This window comes from Gobio gobio, assembly GCF_949357685.1.
Source record: "Gobio gobio genome assembly, chromosome: 4".
NCBI classification, from domain to species: Eukaryota; Metazoa; Chordata; class Actinopteri; order Cypriniformes; family Gobionidae; genus Gobio; species Gobio gobio.
Genome location: NC_137100.1, coordinates 16,092,633 through 16,110,162, shown reverse-complemented (window position 1 = coordinate 16,110,162; position 17,530 = coordinate 16,092,633). Strand labels below are relative to the sequence as shown.

General features: G+C 41.1%; 1 protein-coding gene across 2 annotated transcripts; it reads left to right on the top strand.

The window, feature by feature from the left end:
* Positions 1-13: 13 nt before the first annotated feature.
* mrm1 (mitochondrial rRNA methyltransferase 1 homolog) lies at positions 14-8,087 on the top strand. Of its 2 annotated transcripts, XM_079815029.1 has the most exons (6): positions 67-991; positions 1,073-1,272; positions 1,426-1,519; positions 3,152-3,272; positions 3,360-3,479; positions 7,156-8,087. In XM_079815029.1, exons 1-6 carry the CDS (start codon positions 449-451, stop codon positions 7,197-7,199), a joined length of 1,122 nt encoding a protein of 373 aa, XP_079671155.1. In that variant the 5' UTR covers positions 67-448; the 3' UTR covers positions 7,200-8,087. The 2 variants fall into 2 exon arrangements, with proteins under 2 accessions (XP_079671156.1, XP_079671155.1); XM_079815030.1 differs by having other exon boundaries at positions 14-1,272.
* The last annotated feature ends 9,443 nt before the right edge of the window (positions 8,088-17,530 follow it).

The window sequence follows — 17,530 nt, the reverse complement described above, 5'->3', positions numbered from 1 at the left end:
TCACAACTGATCTGGGAACAGAAGCAGTTGTAAAAACACACGCTTCACATCCACATTGACAACTGCTAAAGAAGTGAATGCTGTTGCACATGGTTGAATTTCTTGTTGAACAACGAATATAAGTTAGTGGGTTAGATATGTTTGTTGTCGGTTGTTTTGATATATCGCGTTGTACTAATATAGAAAAGTCTGCTTCGTTTAATGTATGAATAACGTTGCTGATACTTTGATACTGAAGGGCACGCTAGCTTTTTGGTTAGCAGCCGCAACCAACTTAAACCAGGTTTGCTGCTCTTAGCCAGACTGGTGTTCAGCTGGTTTTGCGTGTCAGTCAACTGTTGGTCTGACCAATTGATAAGAAAAAAATATCAAGCCAGACTGTTTGAAACCAGCAAACTACCTTAACTGGTTTAATCTGTTTATCGAGGCATACCTCACCAAGTTAAATATGCAGGTATGGAAAACGAGTATCCAAGTATTCCGACTCTCAAACCGAACTAGGAATAGAAGATGTTTGGTTGGACTGAATGAATTATATATTACACCAGCATCTTTAACACAACATGCAGCCTATACTTGCACAAGAGCACTTTTCTTCCCAAGAGACGATATTTCAAAGTCAGATGAGAGATTTACCCCTAAGAAACTCAAAAAGACATTTGTGTCTAAGCCGCATAAATATACTGCTACCAGAGATGATATTCCTAAATCAACAAAAACACAGAGGAGAGAATCTCATGCAGCCCCGTCTCCAATAACAGAGAGAAAAATGTCATCCGAGCTTAAGAAACTGAGGTTTGAGGATTTCAGTGAGTCAGAAACCAGAAGGACTTTGAGGCATATCCAAAAAGACTCTGGGTCAACTGAAGAACAGTTAGAAATTGTGTTCGGGGTGGCCCCATGTTTGCTGGCCCTCACTCAAGGTAGAAGGAGGCCGAGTCGTCTCTTTGTGAAGAGCGGTGAGGGGCCACAGAGAGATGCGATTTTGAGGGTATGTCAGGAGGCTGTCAGTCGTGATGTGCAGATACAGAGAGTCAGTAAGCAAACCCTTGACAAGATGTGTGGTGGAAAGGTGCACCAGGGATTGTGTCTGCAGGCAAGTTCTCTTGAGTTTATCAACGTGGAACGACCATTAACATCTCATGAGGTGAGGAATCACAGAGCATTATGGCTGGTTTTGGATGGAGTGCAGGATCCGATGAATCTTGGTGCCATTTTGCGGTCTGCATACTTCTTGGGAGTGGATCGGATTGCCAGCAGCATTCAAAACAGGTGGAGTGAAAAAAGGCTTTTGTGTTTATCATGTAAGTTATAACGTTAAATGGACAAACAATATTTGGTCATATTAGCCTGGTTATGATTAAATTCAAATGAATTTTGAACTGTAACTTTGTATGAACCATTGACATTTGCTCTCTTTGTTAGCTGTCCTCTGACGCCCACAGTGAGTAAAGCCAGCGCTGGTGTGATGGAGGTCATGGAGGTGTTTGGCTACAGCAACTTGAAAGATGTGATACAGGTCTGGAAGTAGATCCCTCCACTTCACCTCACTGTGTTTACATGTGTGGCCTGTAGAGGGCAGTTAAAGAATACAATTGTGGGGTTTTACAAACTGGGGTCCATGGATTCCTATAGGGGGCTGCAAGGATTTTTTGTTTTCAGAAATAAAGTTAAAAAAAAATAAATACTGGTTGGAATTCCTGAGAATAATAATTTTGTTTTCTTTCTTGTGACAGTCAAAGTTTTTGATCTGCCGTCCAGGTTTGTGCGATCGCAAAAATAAATTTCAACTAATTGCCACATTATTTGCAATAGCTTATAATAATTCCCCTTGAGGGGGAAAAGCAATACTGGCTAATCAAAATATAATTCTGAGCCCAAACAGATTTATCAATACATGTTAAATTGCAGTGAATTCTGGATGGATGAGCAAGACATGGCACTGGGACGTTGAAACCCATCAGGTTATATGTGACCCTGGACCACAAAACCAGTCATAAGTCGCACGGGTATATTTGTGGCAATAGCCAACAATACATTGTATGGGTCAAAAATGATTGATTTTTCTTTTATGCCAAAAAAAAAATAAGTAAACATACTTTTCCGTGAAGATATTTTGTAAATTTCCTACTGTAAATATATCAAAAATGTTTTATTAGTAGTAATATGCATTGCTAAGGACTTCATTTGGACAACTTTAAAGGCGATTTTCTCAATATTTAGATTTTTCAGATAGTATCTCGGCCAAATATTGTCCTATCCTAACAAACCATACATCGATGGAAAGCTTATTTATTGTTGATGTATAAATCTAAATGTAAAAAAAAAATTGACGTTTATGACTGGTTTTGTGGTCCAGGGTCACATATAAGAAATGGTGTTTTAAAAGAAAAGGAAGGTTTCAGAGGCAGGCCTATTGGTAATATTTAATATTTCCAAATGATCTCTCCAAATCATGCATTTGCCATCTATGCTTATCTGTTGTTTTTTCAACCTGTTATGTTTATTTTTAGTAATTAAGGACAAAATGGTTTACAGGTAACCGCTCCTGTCACTTATACTAATTATATAAATAGATAATGATTATTGGTGTTTTTTTTTCTCTCCTGCAAATCAACACCGTAATGCTGCAAATATCTCCACAGTATTTGAGAAAAGCAAATGCTGTCTTTTTGGGACACAACAACTGTAAAGAATTCCTGAAAATCAAATCAGGGTGGGACTGTTTCACAGTTACAAATAAAACCAAATGTTCATACAGTGACAGTATAAAAGCCAGTTAATGTAATATCTTCATAATATCACACTTTTTATGCATTTATTTATTATATAAATTAAAATATATAGCTTATATTAAAACGTATACCATAGTTGTCTTCATATTTTAGGATGGAGATACATTTGCAAGGTGTTCATCATACAGGACATCAAAACCTTTTAAAAACCCTGGTTTAGTTTACGAATTGAATTTCTGATAAGAATTTCTCCCCTTTATAACCCCACGTATTTTAACAGACTTTCCATATGTAGCCTGTAGAGGGCATTTAAAGAACCATTGAGGTTGAGGTTTTTGTCAGTCAAGTCCTTTTGAGAAACACATCTTATTCTCCATTGTTTAATGTCTATGACTCAATTTTTTATGGTGACATAGGTGAAAGCAGAACAAGGTTGGCAAGTAGTCGGCACTGTTGGGCTAGAGGAAGGCAATCCGGTATCCCCTGTTATGGCATGTTCAGATTTCAAGATGTCCAGACCTACACTGCTGTTAATGGGTATGTGTTCAAACTTATTCTGACCTATAATTGTTTTGTTCTCTGTGTGTTGTTTAACCGCTAGTCTGTCTCTGTTTATGCTATCAGGTGGAGAGGGTGACGGTCTGTCTCCAGAACTGCGTCAGTTGTGTGACGTCCTGCTCACCATCCCTCCACGCAGAAACCTGCACCCTGGAGTAGAATCACTCAATGTGTCTGTAGCCACAGGTATGTTTTTCTTTATGACTTTAATTGAATGCGTCTGCAGACACTGTCAGATAAGTTGATGTGTTAGAACAGGGGTCTCAAACTCGCGGCCCGCAGGATGATATTTTGTGGCCCTCTTCTTGACATCAAAGTTTAGTGTTAGTGCGGCCCGCGCGTTGCTCTGAAAAGCACCTTTTTGCTGAATCGTTGCGTGTGCAGTGCTTGCTGCCTCCTTTGTGTGTGTGTGTGTGTGTGTGAGAGAGAGAGAGAGTTGGCTCGCCCCTCCCTCAGGCAGTATAATTGGTTGACACCGCGTGATTGACAGGAACAGACAAACGAAGCTGATCAGACAGATGAAACGAATGTGGTCTAACAGCGCTCGTCAATGTCAAAATGATTAAGATGGCCAATCAAATCAAAGTAGGCGGGGTTTATGTTCTCTTTTGGCTCGTGCACACTGAGTTGGTCCCCCTTTTGCTGCCAAAACAGCCCTGACCCGTCGAGGCATGGACTTCACTAGACCCCTTAAGACTTATAGACTAATTCACAGCAAGGCCGTAACCACAAGACCAACATTATCTTGTGTGTATTTGACTCTTTAAGCGTAATCAAAAAAGGACTCGATATGTATTGAACAAGCTATATTTTTGACACTTACTTTATTTCAGATGCCTTTTTAAAAAAGACTACAATTGAATAATGTATATATAAAAAATATAATAAAATAATATAAACCAACATAGTGGCTTGTGAGGGTAACACTTTACAATAAGGTTCATTAGTTAACATTAGTTAACTACATCAGTTAACATGAACTAATAATGAACTGCACTTATAAAGCATTTATTTATCTTTGTTAATGTTAATTTCAACATTTACTAATGCATTATTAAAATCTTGTTAACATTAGTTAATGCACTGTGAACTAACATGAACAAACCATGAACAGCTGTATTTTTATTAACTAACATTAACAAAGATTAACTAATGCTGAACAGAGGTGTCGTTCATGGTTAGTTCATGTTAACTAATGCATTAACTAATGTTAACTAATACAACCTTATTGTAAAGTGTTACCCTTGTGACTGCGTTACACTAGCCTAGAAATCTAGACTCACCCTAGCGGCAGAAAATGTATTTTGCCGCGAGTGTAGTCTAGCAACTCTCAATTGACCTGAGAGCTGGAAAAACCAAACTCTGGTCTGGCCAATCACAGCGTGTGTAGAGTCGGTGAGCGGGCTTAACATAATGACGGCACGTCACGGCAGAGTTGCGGAGGTTCTGCGTGCTACTCGTAAACAAAGCAGCTGTCGAACAGTGGTCTTTTAAATCAGCTTTGGCCGCGACTCTGAAAGATTTGGAGTTAAGCTTTTTTTTTGAGAAAAGAACAAAGAACGGCACTGAAGTTATTCTTAAAGGGGTGGTAAAACACATTCTTTTGAAGGCTTGATTGTGTTTGTGGGGTGCACTGTAACATGTGTTCATGCTTTGTTTTTAAAAAAAAAATCATTATTTTTCATATATTTGACCTTTATTCTACACTGCTCTGTCCCTCCTTGTAAAACGGTCTGAAGGTTTCCGGGTTGTATGAAGCCAGTCCCTCAAAAATACGCAATGGGCTCAGATTGGTTAGCTGGCCCAGTTTGTTGTGATTCGCTAACCGCCTAGTGCACGTTTGTCGGAAATGCCACGCCCCTTACCTGGAGGCTGTGCTTTGGTCAGTATTAGAAACAATGGCGTCAATAAAACCATATGAGCCCGAATCAGACCCAGAACATTTTAGTGAAGATGATCGAGCAGAACCTGTTCAGTCCTCAAGAGTAAAGACTGCGGATCTATAGTGATCGCAACTGAATGGCACTTTTGTATTTTTTAGAACGATTATAGCCAAATATCTGTCGCAAGAACTATTAGCCCAAAACGAACACTAAACACTGGCTTTACTAGTAAGTTAGCCAAATCATACACAGAACCATGTTTAGCATGCCTGTAGATAAATAATACATAAAAGCTCTAATCAAAGAATCATTTACACTAATGCCAAGTTCGCTGTTGAGATTTTAACGTTAGTGTTTGTAACGTTAGGTGTTTGTCGGATAACGTTAAGTATGAATGAGCATTTAACAGACTGGTTAGCAGAACAGTGTTGTTATCTGTTTATTTCCTTGCTACAACGTACAATTAACCTATTACAGGAAAACACATAGATGAAAAATAAATCAGACTTACATGTTGTGGCCCGTAAACAGCTTCTGTTTGTAAATCCAGCTTTCAGGTCAAGCCGTTGTGCGAATCCTGTATTGAACTCGCGAAGATTGTGGATGTTTTCCTCTGTGAAATGTGCAGCGCGCGCGTCGTGCATCCACACACTGGCCGTGTTTGTCTCGCGCAGCTGACGTTGTGCAAATCCGGCATTGAACTCACGAAGATTGTGGATGTTTTCCTCCGTGAAATGTGCGGCGGGAGGCGCGAGCCCGTCGTGCATGATTCACACTGGCAGTGTTTGTCTCGCTGAACCGCTGCTCATGAATTGCAATGGACGAATATTGTCCATTAAGTCACATTTTCCAGTCTTCTCCTCCGACCCTGTTTGTCTCGTGGTTTATGATGGGGCCCTCCGTCTCATACACACGTGCATATAACATGCTGTATGTTAAACGCTCTGCAACGCACCCCCGTCCCTAGGAAGGAAAGCAAGTACCCCAGACCTGCAATCCGGATGAAAATAACAGTGTTTCGTCGGCACTGCAGCAACACCACTCCAGCCTAACTATAAACAACAGCGATACAAAATGGCCTCACCCCCCCTTATTTAATATTCTCGGAGGAGGGGTTTATGTAAATATTGAGGCTGGTGATGTCACCAACCCTGGAGGAATGTCTGTAGTCGCCTGCTGGCCGTTTGCTGTAGTCCTTAGAAACTGATTTCTTTAAAAGCAAATATCTCCCTTTGCTTTAAACTTTGAACGTTGTAACTTTGCAGATGTTGTTTATGCTCAAGCAGCAACATTACACGCTAGCTAAAGTTAGAATAGTGAAATCGTGGTTTACCACCCCTTTAAGAAAATAAGATATGTTCGAAGTTTTGCCTACCGGATACGACGAAAGTCTATCAACTAACGTTAGCTCGGCTTCACTTCTTCGCTCTGGTTGGTTGTGGCGCTCATGGCGCTATCCAATTGCGTGCAGAGGGAATTTGAAAGACAACCGTTTATCCCGCCCCTCGGATTGAGCCCTGTCAATGGTGAGTTTCCAGACCCAACATCTTGATGTGGGTCTGGCTTGTCAGGCTAGCGCCACTGCTGAAATCCACCCACTTTTGGGGGGTGTTAATGTCAAGCCCTAAAATATATGAAAGTGATTTCACCAAATAAAACATGTTCCTGGATAAACATCTTTGTTGATCCTGGAACAACATTCCAATAAACCAATCAGATTTGAGGGACAAGTTTACAGTTTATGTCAAGTTTAGGCGTACAACCAGGGTTAGGTACTTTTACATCAGTGTTATTCAACCTATAATTTTCGAACTGGAATGTTGTTCAAGGATCAACAAAATCGTGCATGGCAAAATCATGGTGACCAGAACTCCATTTATGAATATAAATATAAACTGAACAAAAGGATTATTAAAAACATATTTGTATGTACTTCAGCTGCTCTCTTTTAATGTGTTGCCTGTTTTTCCTTCTTCCAGGCATCCTGCTGCACTCTCTTCTGTCCACACGCACAGGAAGCTGATGATGATGATGGCAACAACGACAAGGCAGCAGCATGATTTACTCAGACGTCTCTCATTAGCCCCCTTCAGTGATTAATGACTGGATTACTTCATCAATTAACAGTCTGAGAGTCTGGAGAGGCCCATTGATCAGATAAAGAGAGGATGTAGATGCATTCTGGTCCAGTTACCGACTATGACCACCTTGTTTAAGACGAGACCTGCACTTTGCAGGGTCTCTATCATCCCAGGGAAATCTTTTTTTTTTATTATAATTTTTTTTTTATTATTATTTTTTTTTTGTAATGTTTAATTATTCATCTTATTCATAAAACATGTTAATTAGTTAATGTGCTTTATCACTGTAAGCATTTGTGCAAACAATGAATGAAAAATCATGTTATTTTTATTTTATTTATGGTTATGTTTATTGATAATCTTTGAAAATTCCAATGAAAGCTGAATAATTAACTATTTGCAGTTTATATACCCAGTTGACCCATGCTATACATTTTTATTTAAGGATTTGGCAGTTTCATACAAAGTGACTGACATTGTATTCAAGGTAAACAATTTATCAGTTCATGCATTTCTTGTGAATCAATCCTTTGACCTTGGTGTTGCCAAGTTGCTACACACTCTGTTTGACTTGAGCTACAGGAATATACAACAACAGCTACGTTTTACTCTTCAAATATAAAATTCCCTGAGCTTTGTAGGATGATTTTTGAGGCTAGTACCCCTACATATGACAATAAAGAAGCAAATGTTACATATTTTTCATATTAAAGAGCTTTTCATGCATTTTAACATTTAAGGGTCAAAATGTATGGGTAGTGCTGTATGTACTCTACCATTCAAACGTTTTGGGACTGTTTTTTTTTTTTTAAAGAAATTAATACTTTTATTCATCAAGCATGCATTAAATGGTAACACTTTAAAATAAGGTCTCATTTGTTAACAGTTTATGTATTAACTAACATTAACTAACAATACATTTGTTACAATATTTATTAATCTTTGTTAATGTTAGTTAATATAAGAATAAAGTTGTTCATTTTTTTGTTCATGTAAGTTCACAATAACTAATGTTAACAAATTTAACTTGATTTTAATAATGCATTAGTAATAAATGCATTGATTTTAATGATGCAAAAGTAAATGTTGAAATTAACTAAAAATTGTAATTATGAATCATTAGTTAATGTTAACTGAAGTTGTTAACTACAATCTTATTGTAAAGCGTTACCCTCTATAAATGGATCAAAAGTGACAGTAAAGACATTTATGTCAAAGATTACTTTTGAACCTTCTACAAATCAAGAAATCCTGAAAAAAAGCAACTGTTTTTAACAATAATAATAATTTAAAAATATATTTCTCGAGCACCTAATCAGCATATTAGAATGATTTCTGAATTCACCGAAGACTGGAGTAATAAATTACATTAGATAAATTACATTTAAAAATATATTAAAATAGAAACCAGTTATTTTATGCAGCCTTAGTGAGCATAACTGACTTTTAAAAACATTACTGACCCCAAACTTTTGAATAGTGGAAATCCTTTAAGGCAGTAAGGGTATGTTCAAAAATATGCAACTAGTGTAGTACATACACTGTAAAACGTATTCACAGTAACTTACTGGCAACAATTAGCCAGTAAGTTACTGTAAATACAGCTAAAATCACAGTATTTAATTGTTTTTGATTTCACAGTATATACATAAAATACTGTATATGGAAGTACAGTACACTTACTGTAAAACGTATTTACAGTAACTTACTGGCAACGATTAGCCAGTAAGTTACTGTAAATACAACTAAAATCACAGTATTTAATTGTTTTTGATTTCACAGTATATACATAAAATACTGTAAATGGAAGTACAGTACCCTTACTGTAAAAAGTATTCACAGTAACTTACTGGCTAATCGTTGCCAGTAAGTTACTGTAAATTTTACGGTAAATTTTTTACAGTGTACTGCACTGCATTCTGTATTGTTTACCTAGTTGCTAAAAAAAAGAAACATCATGGATTATAGAACAATTAAACGGTAGTAGGCTAACTTAACCAAGAAAACAATGACCCCTTGGTCTGATCATAAGATTGTTCAAGAAAAAGACATGAATTTGTCATGGTTCATTTGTCACACTGGAAATTTAAGTTGCAATTAAGTTGCGCAAATTAATGTATTGTGGATTGGAAGACAATATGGTTGCAGTGTGCTCTTGTTTATATACATACACTGATCAGGCATAACATTATGAGGTGACGTGAATAACACTGATTATCTCTTCATCACAGCACCTGTTAGTGGGCGGGATATATTAGGCAACAAGTGAACATTTTGTCCCCAAAGTTGATGTGTTAGAAGCAGGAAAAATGGGCAAGCATAAGGATTTGAGCAAGTTTGACAAGGACCAAATTGTGATGGCTATAGGTGACTGGGTAAGAGCATCTCCAAAACTGCAGCTCTTGTGGGGTGTTTCTAGTCTGCAGTTGTCAGTATTTAGGTGGCCAAGGCTCATTGATGCACGTGGGGAGCGAAGGCTGGCCTGTAAAGTCAGATCAAACATACGAGCTGTAGCTCAAATTGCTCAAGAAGTTAATTCTGCTTCTGATAGTAAGGTGTCAGAGTACACAGTGCATCACAGATTGTTGCCTATGGGGCTGCATAGCTGCAGACCAGTCAGGGTGCCCATACTGACCCCTGTCCACTGTTGAAAGCACCAAGGGCAGGTGAGCATCAGAACTGGACCACGGAGCAATGGAAGAAGGTGGCCTGGTCTGATGAATCACATTTTCTTTTACATCACGTGGATGGGCCACACACACATGTGGGGAACACATGGCACCAGGATGCACTATGGGAAGAAGACAAGTCGGTGGAGGCAGTGTGATGCTTTGGGCAATATTCTGCTGGGAAACCTTGGGTCCTGCCATCCATGTGGATGGTACTCTCAGGTTTGAGGAGCTCAACGAGTTTGAGGTGTTGACTTGGCCTCCAAATTCCCTTGATCTCTGCATCTGTGGGATATGCTGAACAAACAAGTCAGATCCATGGAGGCCCCACCTCGCAACTTACAAGACTCAAAGGATCTGCTGCTAAGATCTTGGTGCCAGATACCACAGCACACCTTCAGGGGTCTAGTGGAGTCCATGCCTCAACGGGTCAGGGCAGCAAAAGTGGGATCAACACAATATTAGGTCATAATGTTATGTATGTTATGTCTGATTGGTGGATATGCCAAGCAGAAATTGAATAAATAGGCCATAGAGCACATAGCTGATGTTTTCCATCTAATCAGCAGTACTTAAGTTCGTTCAGCAGGTGGCACTGCATATTAGTAGGTATAGGCTACCTCTGCATTGGCTATAGATATCAGCATTGATTTTTTTTCCCCTGTGAGAATTAAGATGAGGGCTTGACACACAGAGGCTGGTGCTAGACCAGTAACATCTAGCAGCATTTACGTAAAGTTCACTGAATAGATATCTCACACCTCCATTTCCCTTCACGCTTCACAGCGAGGTGCTGACTGCGGGTTATGGACCAAGATGGTTTACAATTAAACTAAAATGTGCATGATTGGCACGCCTGCGGGGAGCAGGACAGGACGATTAAGCTGCTAATACTATAGACAGTTAGACCTCACTTTCATTTTACCCATAGCTGCAGGGGAGAGGGAGATATTAGATGAGATTGAATGTAATGAAGCACTCTATTGTTTTTACAGGGAAGAATGATCTGAAGGTCTTTTGTGACAGAAACAGCTATATGCTGATATGTCTCATCAACCAGCCAATTTGTTAATCCTTCCAATAGTTAGATGGACAGATCTGTGGATTTGTAGTATTAGAAATTAAAATATCATTTAGACCACTGAATTCCAACCTTGTTTGTCTTATGTATGCCCTCTTAACCCAAACAGAATGGCTCAAGCATTCTTTCTTCAGCGTAGATGTGTTCATGGAGTGTTGGGATAGTTGTTAAATTAGCAGTTTCATTGCATTTCCACAGCATCTTGATTCGATTTGAATAATATAAAATAATTTAGCTAAATTTGTTTGGTTATTGATTGCTTTAGGACATGATTGGAGGAGAACTCTGCTCCCTTCAAGGTCCTGTTCTTCGTGATCCTATTTTTCAAACTTTAGTTAGTGTGTAATGTTGCTGTTAGAGCATAAATAATACCTGTAAAATTATAAAGCTCAAAGTTCAATGCCAAGCGAGATATTTTATTTAACAGAAGTTCCCTTTCAAAGCCTACAGCGAACGGCCGGTTTGGACTACATCCTGGTACTTCCTGCTTTAATTACGTCAGTAGAACAGTTTGTTGACTAACCTCCGCCCACATGAATACGCGAAAAAGGGGGCGTGGTCTTGTTGCTCCCTCGTGGAGAAGAGGAAGTGTTGCGTTCGGTTCGGTTCGGTTCGGTTCGGTTCGGTTGCGTTTGTCGCCATGTCGTTCAGACGCTGTTATTTTCATCCCGGAGTCAAATCACCTTTGTTTGGCCTTCAGGGGCTGTAGTTTGAGCGCGTTCATCTCCCCGTTATGGTAAGAGGCGTGACCTTCCCGGGCAACGTGTCCTAAGCTGCTGTCGAATCACAACACGGGAACCGCTGGCACAATCAGAACTCGTTACGTATTTCTGAAGGAGGGACTTCATAGAACGAGGAAATTCTCAGGCCGTTTTGAGGACAGTGAAAACAGCAGTATACAGATAAGTAAATTGTGTGAAAAATACTGTGTTTTTTTACACATGAAACATGAACACATGTTATATTGCACACTGTAAACACAATCAAAGCTTAAAAAAAAACGTTAAAAAAGTAACGTTAGTGACTAACGAATGGGGGTTTCGCTTAGAAGCCTATCATCTTCGAGCTTAGAGAAAACGCCCAATGGCGTGCCAATGCCATGGGGCATGCGGAATTTGCATACGTAACTCCGCCTCACCGCGTGAGTATATAAGGAAGTACGTAGCAATATCGCATTATGTTACCTGCTTGAGGAGCCAAGACTGAACTCATGCGTTCCAGGTAGCAAAGCTGAAGTGGCAACGGGACGTTACGTCTCCGTTCCCTCCTCAGGGAACGAGGGTTACATCCGTAACCGAGACGTTCCCTTTCGTTCAGTCACTACGACGTAACGTTAGTGACTAACGAATGGGGGTCCCAATATAATCCCGCCACTCAGCTGTCTTCCAGTGCCCTGCGTAAGTGTGAGTACCCTGTCGTAAGACTAGTATGGACGAAGGAATACCAAGGTACACGGGGAAGCATATCCCAGTGAGGGAATGCCAAGATGCCTACCCGTGGGGAGGACTTAAGAGTACACATATGACCCGCTAAGGGCTGCATATGGGAAACTTTAGGGTACCAGCCGAAGGTGGATTTTTAACCCTAGGGGTGGCGGGGACACGCCAAGGGAAGAAACCCGCTCACTGCAGAGACTTACGGTGAAATACACGTGTGGGGGTCGCCGGAGGGGAACCATGCACACGGGGCACCTAGCCGGACATGAGGGTCTGTGCTCAAAAGGGCAGACTGAACTGATGTCGGCAACGACAGTGCTGGAGGAGCTCAGGGCTCTCGGGGAGCTCACCTGAGGAGAATATCGCACGTATCCAGTCCGTGGAGTGGAATGGCGAGCAAGCAAAGACACCTGAACCTGGTCCATTACCGGCCCCTCGGGGGGGCGAGTACATAGTCGGACACTGGCTCCACTCGGAGATTGTAGAATCTGGCGAATGTGTTAGGTGTCGCCCAGCCTGCAGCTCTGCAGATGTCTGTTAGCGAGGCGCCATGCGCTAGAGCCCAAGAGGAGGCCACACTCCGAGTGGAGTGTGCCCTCACACCAAGGGGACATGGTCGACCTTGCTGCTGGTAAGCCAAAACAATGGTGTCCACTATCCAGTGAGAGAGCCTTTGCTTTGAGAGAGCACTTCCCTTCCGCTCTCCACCATAACAGACAAAGAGCTGGTCTGAGGTCCTGAAACACTGCGTCATGTCTACGTAGGCGCGGAGAGCGCGTACTGGACAGAGCAATGCCAAGGCTGGGTCTGCCTCCTCCAAAGGCAGCGCTTGCAGGTTCACCACCTGGTCCTTAAACGGAGTGGTGGGAACCTTGGGCACATATCCAGGCCGGGGTCTCAGGATCACGTGACAGTTAGCCGGCCCGAACTCCAGGCACGCTTCGTCAACCGAAAATGCCTGCAGGTCCCCGACCCTCTTAACTGAGGCCAATGCGGTCAGCAGAGTCGTCTTCATAGACAGGAACTTAATATCAACCGACCGCAAAGGCTCAAAGGGAGGCCTCTGCAGAGCACTTAAAACTACTGCGAGGTCCCAAGAGGGTACGAGAGGAGAGCGAGGAGGATTCAGTCTCCTTGCCCCCCTCAGGAACCTGATGACCAGGTCGTGCTGACTTACCTTTTTGTTCTCCAAGAGATCGTGGTGGGCAGATATTGCGGCCACATAAACTTTGAGGGTGGAGGGAGACAGCCTTGGCTCCAACTCCTCCTGGAGAAACTCAAGCACGGACCCAATCGGGCATTTCCAGGGGTCTTCTTGGCGGGAAAAGCACCAGGTGACGAAGAGGTTCCACTTCAACGCATAGGCATGCCGAGTGGACTCTGCCCTAGAGGAAGTGATGGTGGCGACCACCGTAGGTGGCAGGCCACTCAAACCTGCCGCGTCCCGTCCAGGAGCCACACGTGGAGGTTCCACAGGTCGGGACGCGGGTGCCATAGGGTGCCCCGTCTCTGAGTAAGGAGGTCCGGTCTCAGAGGAATAGGCCAGGGAGGGGCTGTCGCAAGGAGTATGAGTTCGGGGAACCAGGTCTGGCCGTGCCAGTACGGGGCGACCAAAAGGACCTGCTCCTTGTCCTCCCTGATCTTGCACAAGAGCTGTGCGAGTAAGCTCACTGGGGGGAACGCATATTTGCCTGGGCCCCGCGGCCAGCTGTGTGCCAGTGCATCCGTGCCGAGCGTGCCCTCGGTCAGGGAATAGAACAGGCTGCAGTGGGAAGATTCGAGGGAGGCAAACAGATCTACCTGCACGTCGCCAAACTGTTCCCAAATCAGCTGGACCGTCTGGGGATGGAGTCTCCACACGGAGTTCACGGAGTCTCGATCGAAGCACCGAGACGGCCATGTTCCCGCAGAGAGAACATGAGTCATCCACGAGCGCCGCCTGAGCGTGCTGAAAGCCCAAACACGTCACGCAGCGCTCGTGCCCGTCGAAAGGCAGAAGGGATCTACCGCACCCAGAAGTGCACGGGCGAAACATCCTGAAAAGGACATGCCACGCGCAAGCTCTTTTGTGAGAGGAAAGCCTCGCAGTCGATGCCGAAGCCCCCAGGGAAACACACACCAGCTGTCAGACGGACCACTGCGCAGATCAGCAGGCAGGAATTATGCAATCACTGGAACGCGCCGTTACACCAACACCGACTGGAAAGCTGCTCGTCTCGAAGAAGCTGACAGAGTCTCAGAAGGCTGTAGGAGTGAAGAGGTAGGTTCTCTTGGCTCCGAAAGCAGAAACATAATGCGATATTGCCACGTACTTCCTTATATAGTCACGCGGTGAGGCGGAGTTACGTATGCAAATTCCGCATGCCCCATGGCATTGGCACGCCATTGGGCGTTTTCTCTAAGCTCGAAGATGATAGGCTTCTAAGCGAAACCCCCATTCGTTAGTCACTAACGTTACGTCGTAGTGACTGAACGAAAGGGAACGAAAAACGGGACCTTTAAGGTCATTCCAAAATCTATCAAAAAAATTAAAGTAACAAACACACAACAAAACTGATAAAACTTGAAAATGGAAATGGAAAATACAAAATCTCAAACTCATCTAAAACTATTTTGGGGATTGGACATTTCTCTGTTATGGGACCTCAACTTTGGAATGCTCTGGAATGGCGTTATTTGTTCTTGTACAACTTTAGATCTCTTTTAAGTGATAGTTAAAAAAAATGAAAATTCTGTCAATCCAAATCTGGAAACCTGTCTTTTTTTTATCCTTACAATGAAAGTCAATGGTAACCAGAACTATTTGTTTACCAGCATTCTTCAAAATATCAGTGTGTGTGTGTGTGCGCGTGTGTGTGCATGCATGTTTTTCTATCCCGGTGGGGACTCCTGAATGCACAAAGACTCATGGGGACTCGTTGCACTGCATGTGGAGACCTAAATTGAGGTCACCACGAGGAAACAAGCTTGAGTGTTGCTTGCCCATGTAAAAACTAGGGCATTGCTCTTCTTGGTTGCTATAACGTCCTGGCTCCTAGATATGGCTTAATGTTCGTCTATGGGATTTTTGCGTATACAATTTCCATTTGGATTGCGCAAACAAACTAATAAGATAAATATGATGCATATATGTCAGTTATACACAATGGGCAATATTTCTGTAATAGTACTAATAAACTGAATGTGTTTTAAATACATAATAACCTGGTTTATCATCAATCAAAATTTTTTTTTTTAAATCTCATGTATTTTTAACTAACTGAATATTGTTTGTGCCACAGCTATATTTTAACCATGTTCACACTTTTTAACTGAATACATTTTTCACAATAAGTTTTGCTGATTCTGAATAAATGCATTTGATCTTCCGATCAAATGGTTTGGGATTAGTTACACACCAAAGTGGTTTGTGGTTTGTTCGAATCTCTAAGAGAAGTACGAACAATAGCGATACTGATGCTAGCCATGGCAAGAACCCTTATTAGTCTCCACTTCTCACTGGTACTTGCTCAGTGAGCAAATTATTCCGATTCTTTATCTGCTTACAAAATTGAAGCTGAAAGTCAACATTCACAGTCGTTCCACTTGCCTCTCATGTGACATTTGTCTTTCTTTTATCAGCTCTCAGGATGAGTCGCGGGCGTGTCTGCTTTTCTCGCCTTTGTGTCGGCAGGTTAGATTGACTGGCATTTCCTCCTCCCCGGAGTGCAGTTCTATTAATCTGTTTAATATGCCACAGAAAGGAGAAAAGTATTGGAACAGTCGAGCGTAAAAAGCTGCCTGCCAGCTCTGATAGCTGGAGGTCAAGGCTGAGGGAATTTCTTAGTTCTTCTAGCACATAGCCTACGGTATAAAAGAGTCTTATGGTGTCTATCTATCTATCTATCTATCTATCTATCTATCTATCTATCTATCTATCTATCTATCTATCTATCTATCTATCTATCTATCTATCTATCTATCTATCTATCTATCTATCTATCTATCTATCTATCTATCTATCTATCTATCTATCTATCATCTATCTATCTATCTATCTATCTATCTATCTATCTATCTATCTATCTATCTATCTATCTATCTATCTATCTATCTATCTATCTATCTATCTATCTATCTATCTTTTATTCTATCTTTCATTCTATCTTTCATTCTATCTTTCATCTATCTGTATCACATTTTTTCGCTCATGTTCCACCACCCTCCTTTTGCTCTGTGTACTAAATGAGGCAACTCCATTGCACAAATGAAAATTCCTCATAAATTTTGTATGACAGGGTTTTAGTTCATTACAGATGGTGAGTTATTAGCTAATTTGTTCATTAAAAGTTCAGGCCAATTTGACTGAGCTGGTGTGCTATGATTGGGCTAAATGTGGAGCCTAATTTATAAGTATTGAATTTGTGATTTACTTAAAACAATGAGCACATTTTAAAGCTATTCTAAAATATTATAACTGTTTGCACAACAATTTTGAATAGGACAACTGAAAGTATTGTTCAATTGAGTTTTGTCACGTATTAGTTATTGTTATATTATTATTATTATTATTATTTTTTACAGTTTTCTCATTCGCTTTGGTACATTTCTCCAGTAGGCCTAAGTTTATTTCTCGAAACAATTCGTACAAACAGCACCTCACAATGGATTACCTGCAAAAGCGTAACTTGCTCAAAATCCTCAGTTCACTTTTCAAAGTAAAGTGTTTAAATCAATGTACCAGCATACCAGTGCCACCAAAATGACAAGTCCTTGTGTCATTGTTCACAAACAAGATCAAATCAAGTAAAAATGTTTAGTCATGTTGTCAATATAACAGTGTACTATGTCAGTATTTTCAGATTTTTAAAAAAAAACTATGACTATGATTTTGATGACAATGACTGAAAATGCACAAGACTGCACATTTTCTGCATGGGATATATCAATTTTAACAGTACAAATTGACACATTACTGGGCTAATGATTACAAGAGACGGGACATGATTCACAGTTATACTTTTACTGTTGGTCTGTCAACAAATTACAGTACAATGTCATTGTGATATATAAAAGAAAAAGACAAGACTATATATATACACATACAC

Coding starts and splice junctions, on each gene's coding strand:
- mrm1 (XM_079815030.1), top strand. CDS start 449: ATGCAGGTATGGAAAACGAGTATCCAAGTATTCCGACTCTCAAACCGA. Junction 1,520..3,151: donor ACTTGAAAGATGTGATACAG/GTCTGGAAGTAG, acceptor ATGGTGACATAG/GTGAAAGCAGAACAAGGTTG. Junction 3,480..7,155: donor CAATGTGTCTGTAGCCACAG/GTATGTTTTTCT, acceptor TCCTTCTTCCAG/GCATCCTGCTGCACTCTCTT.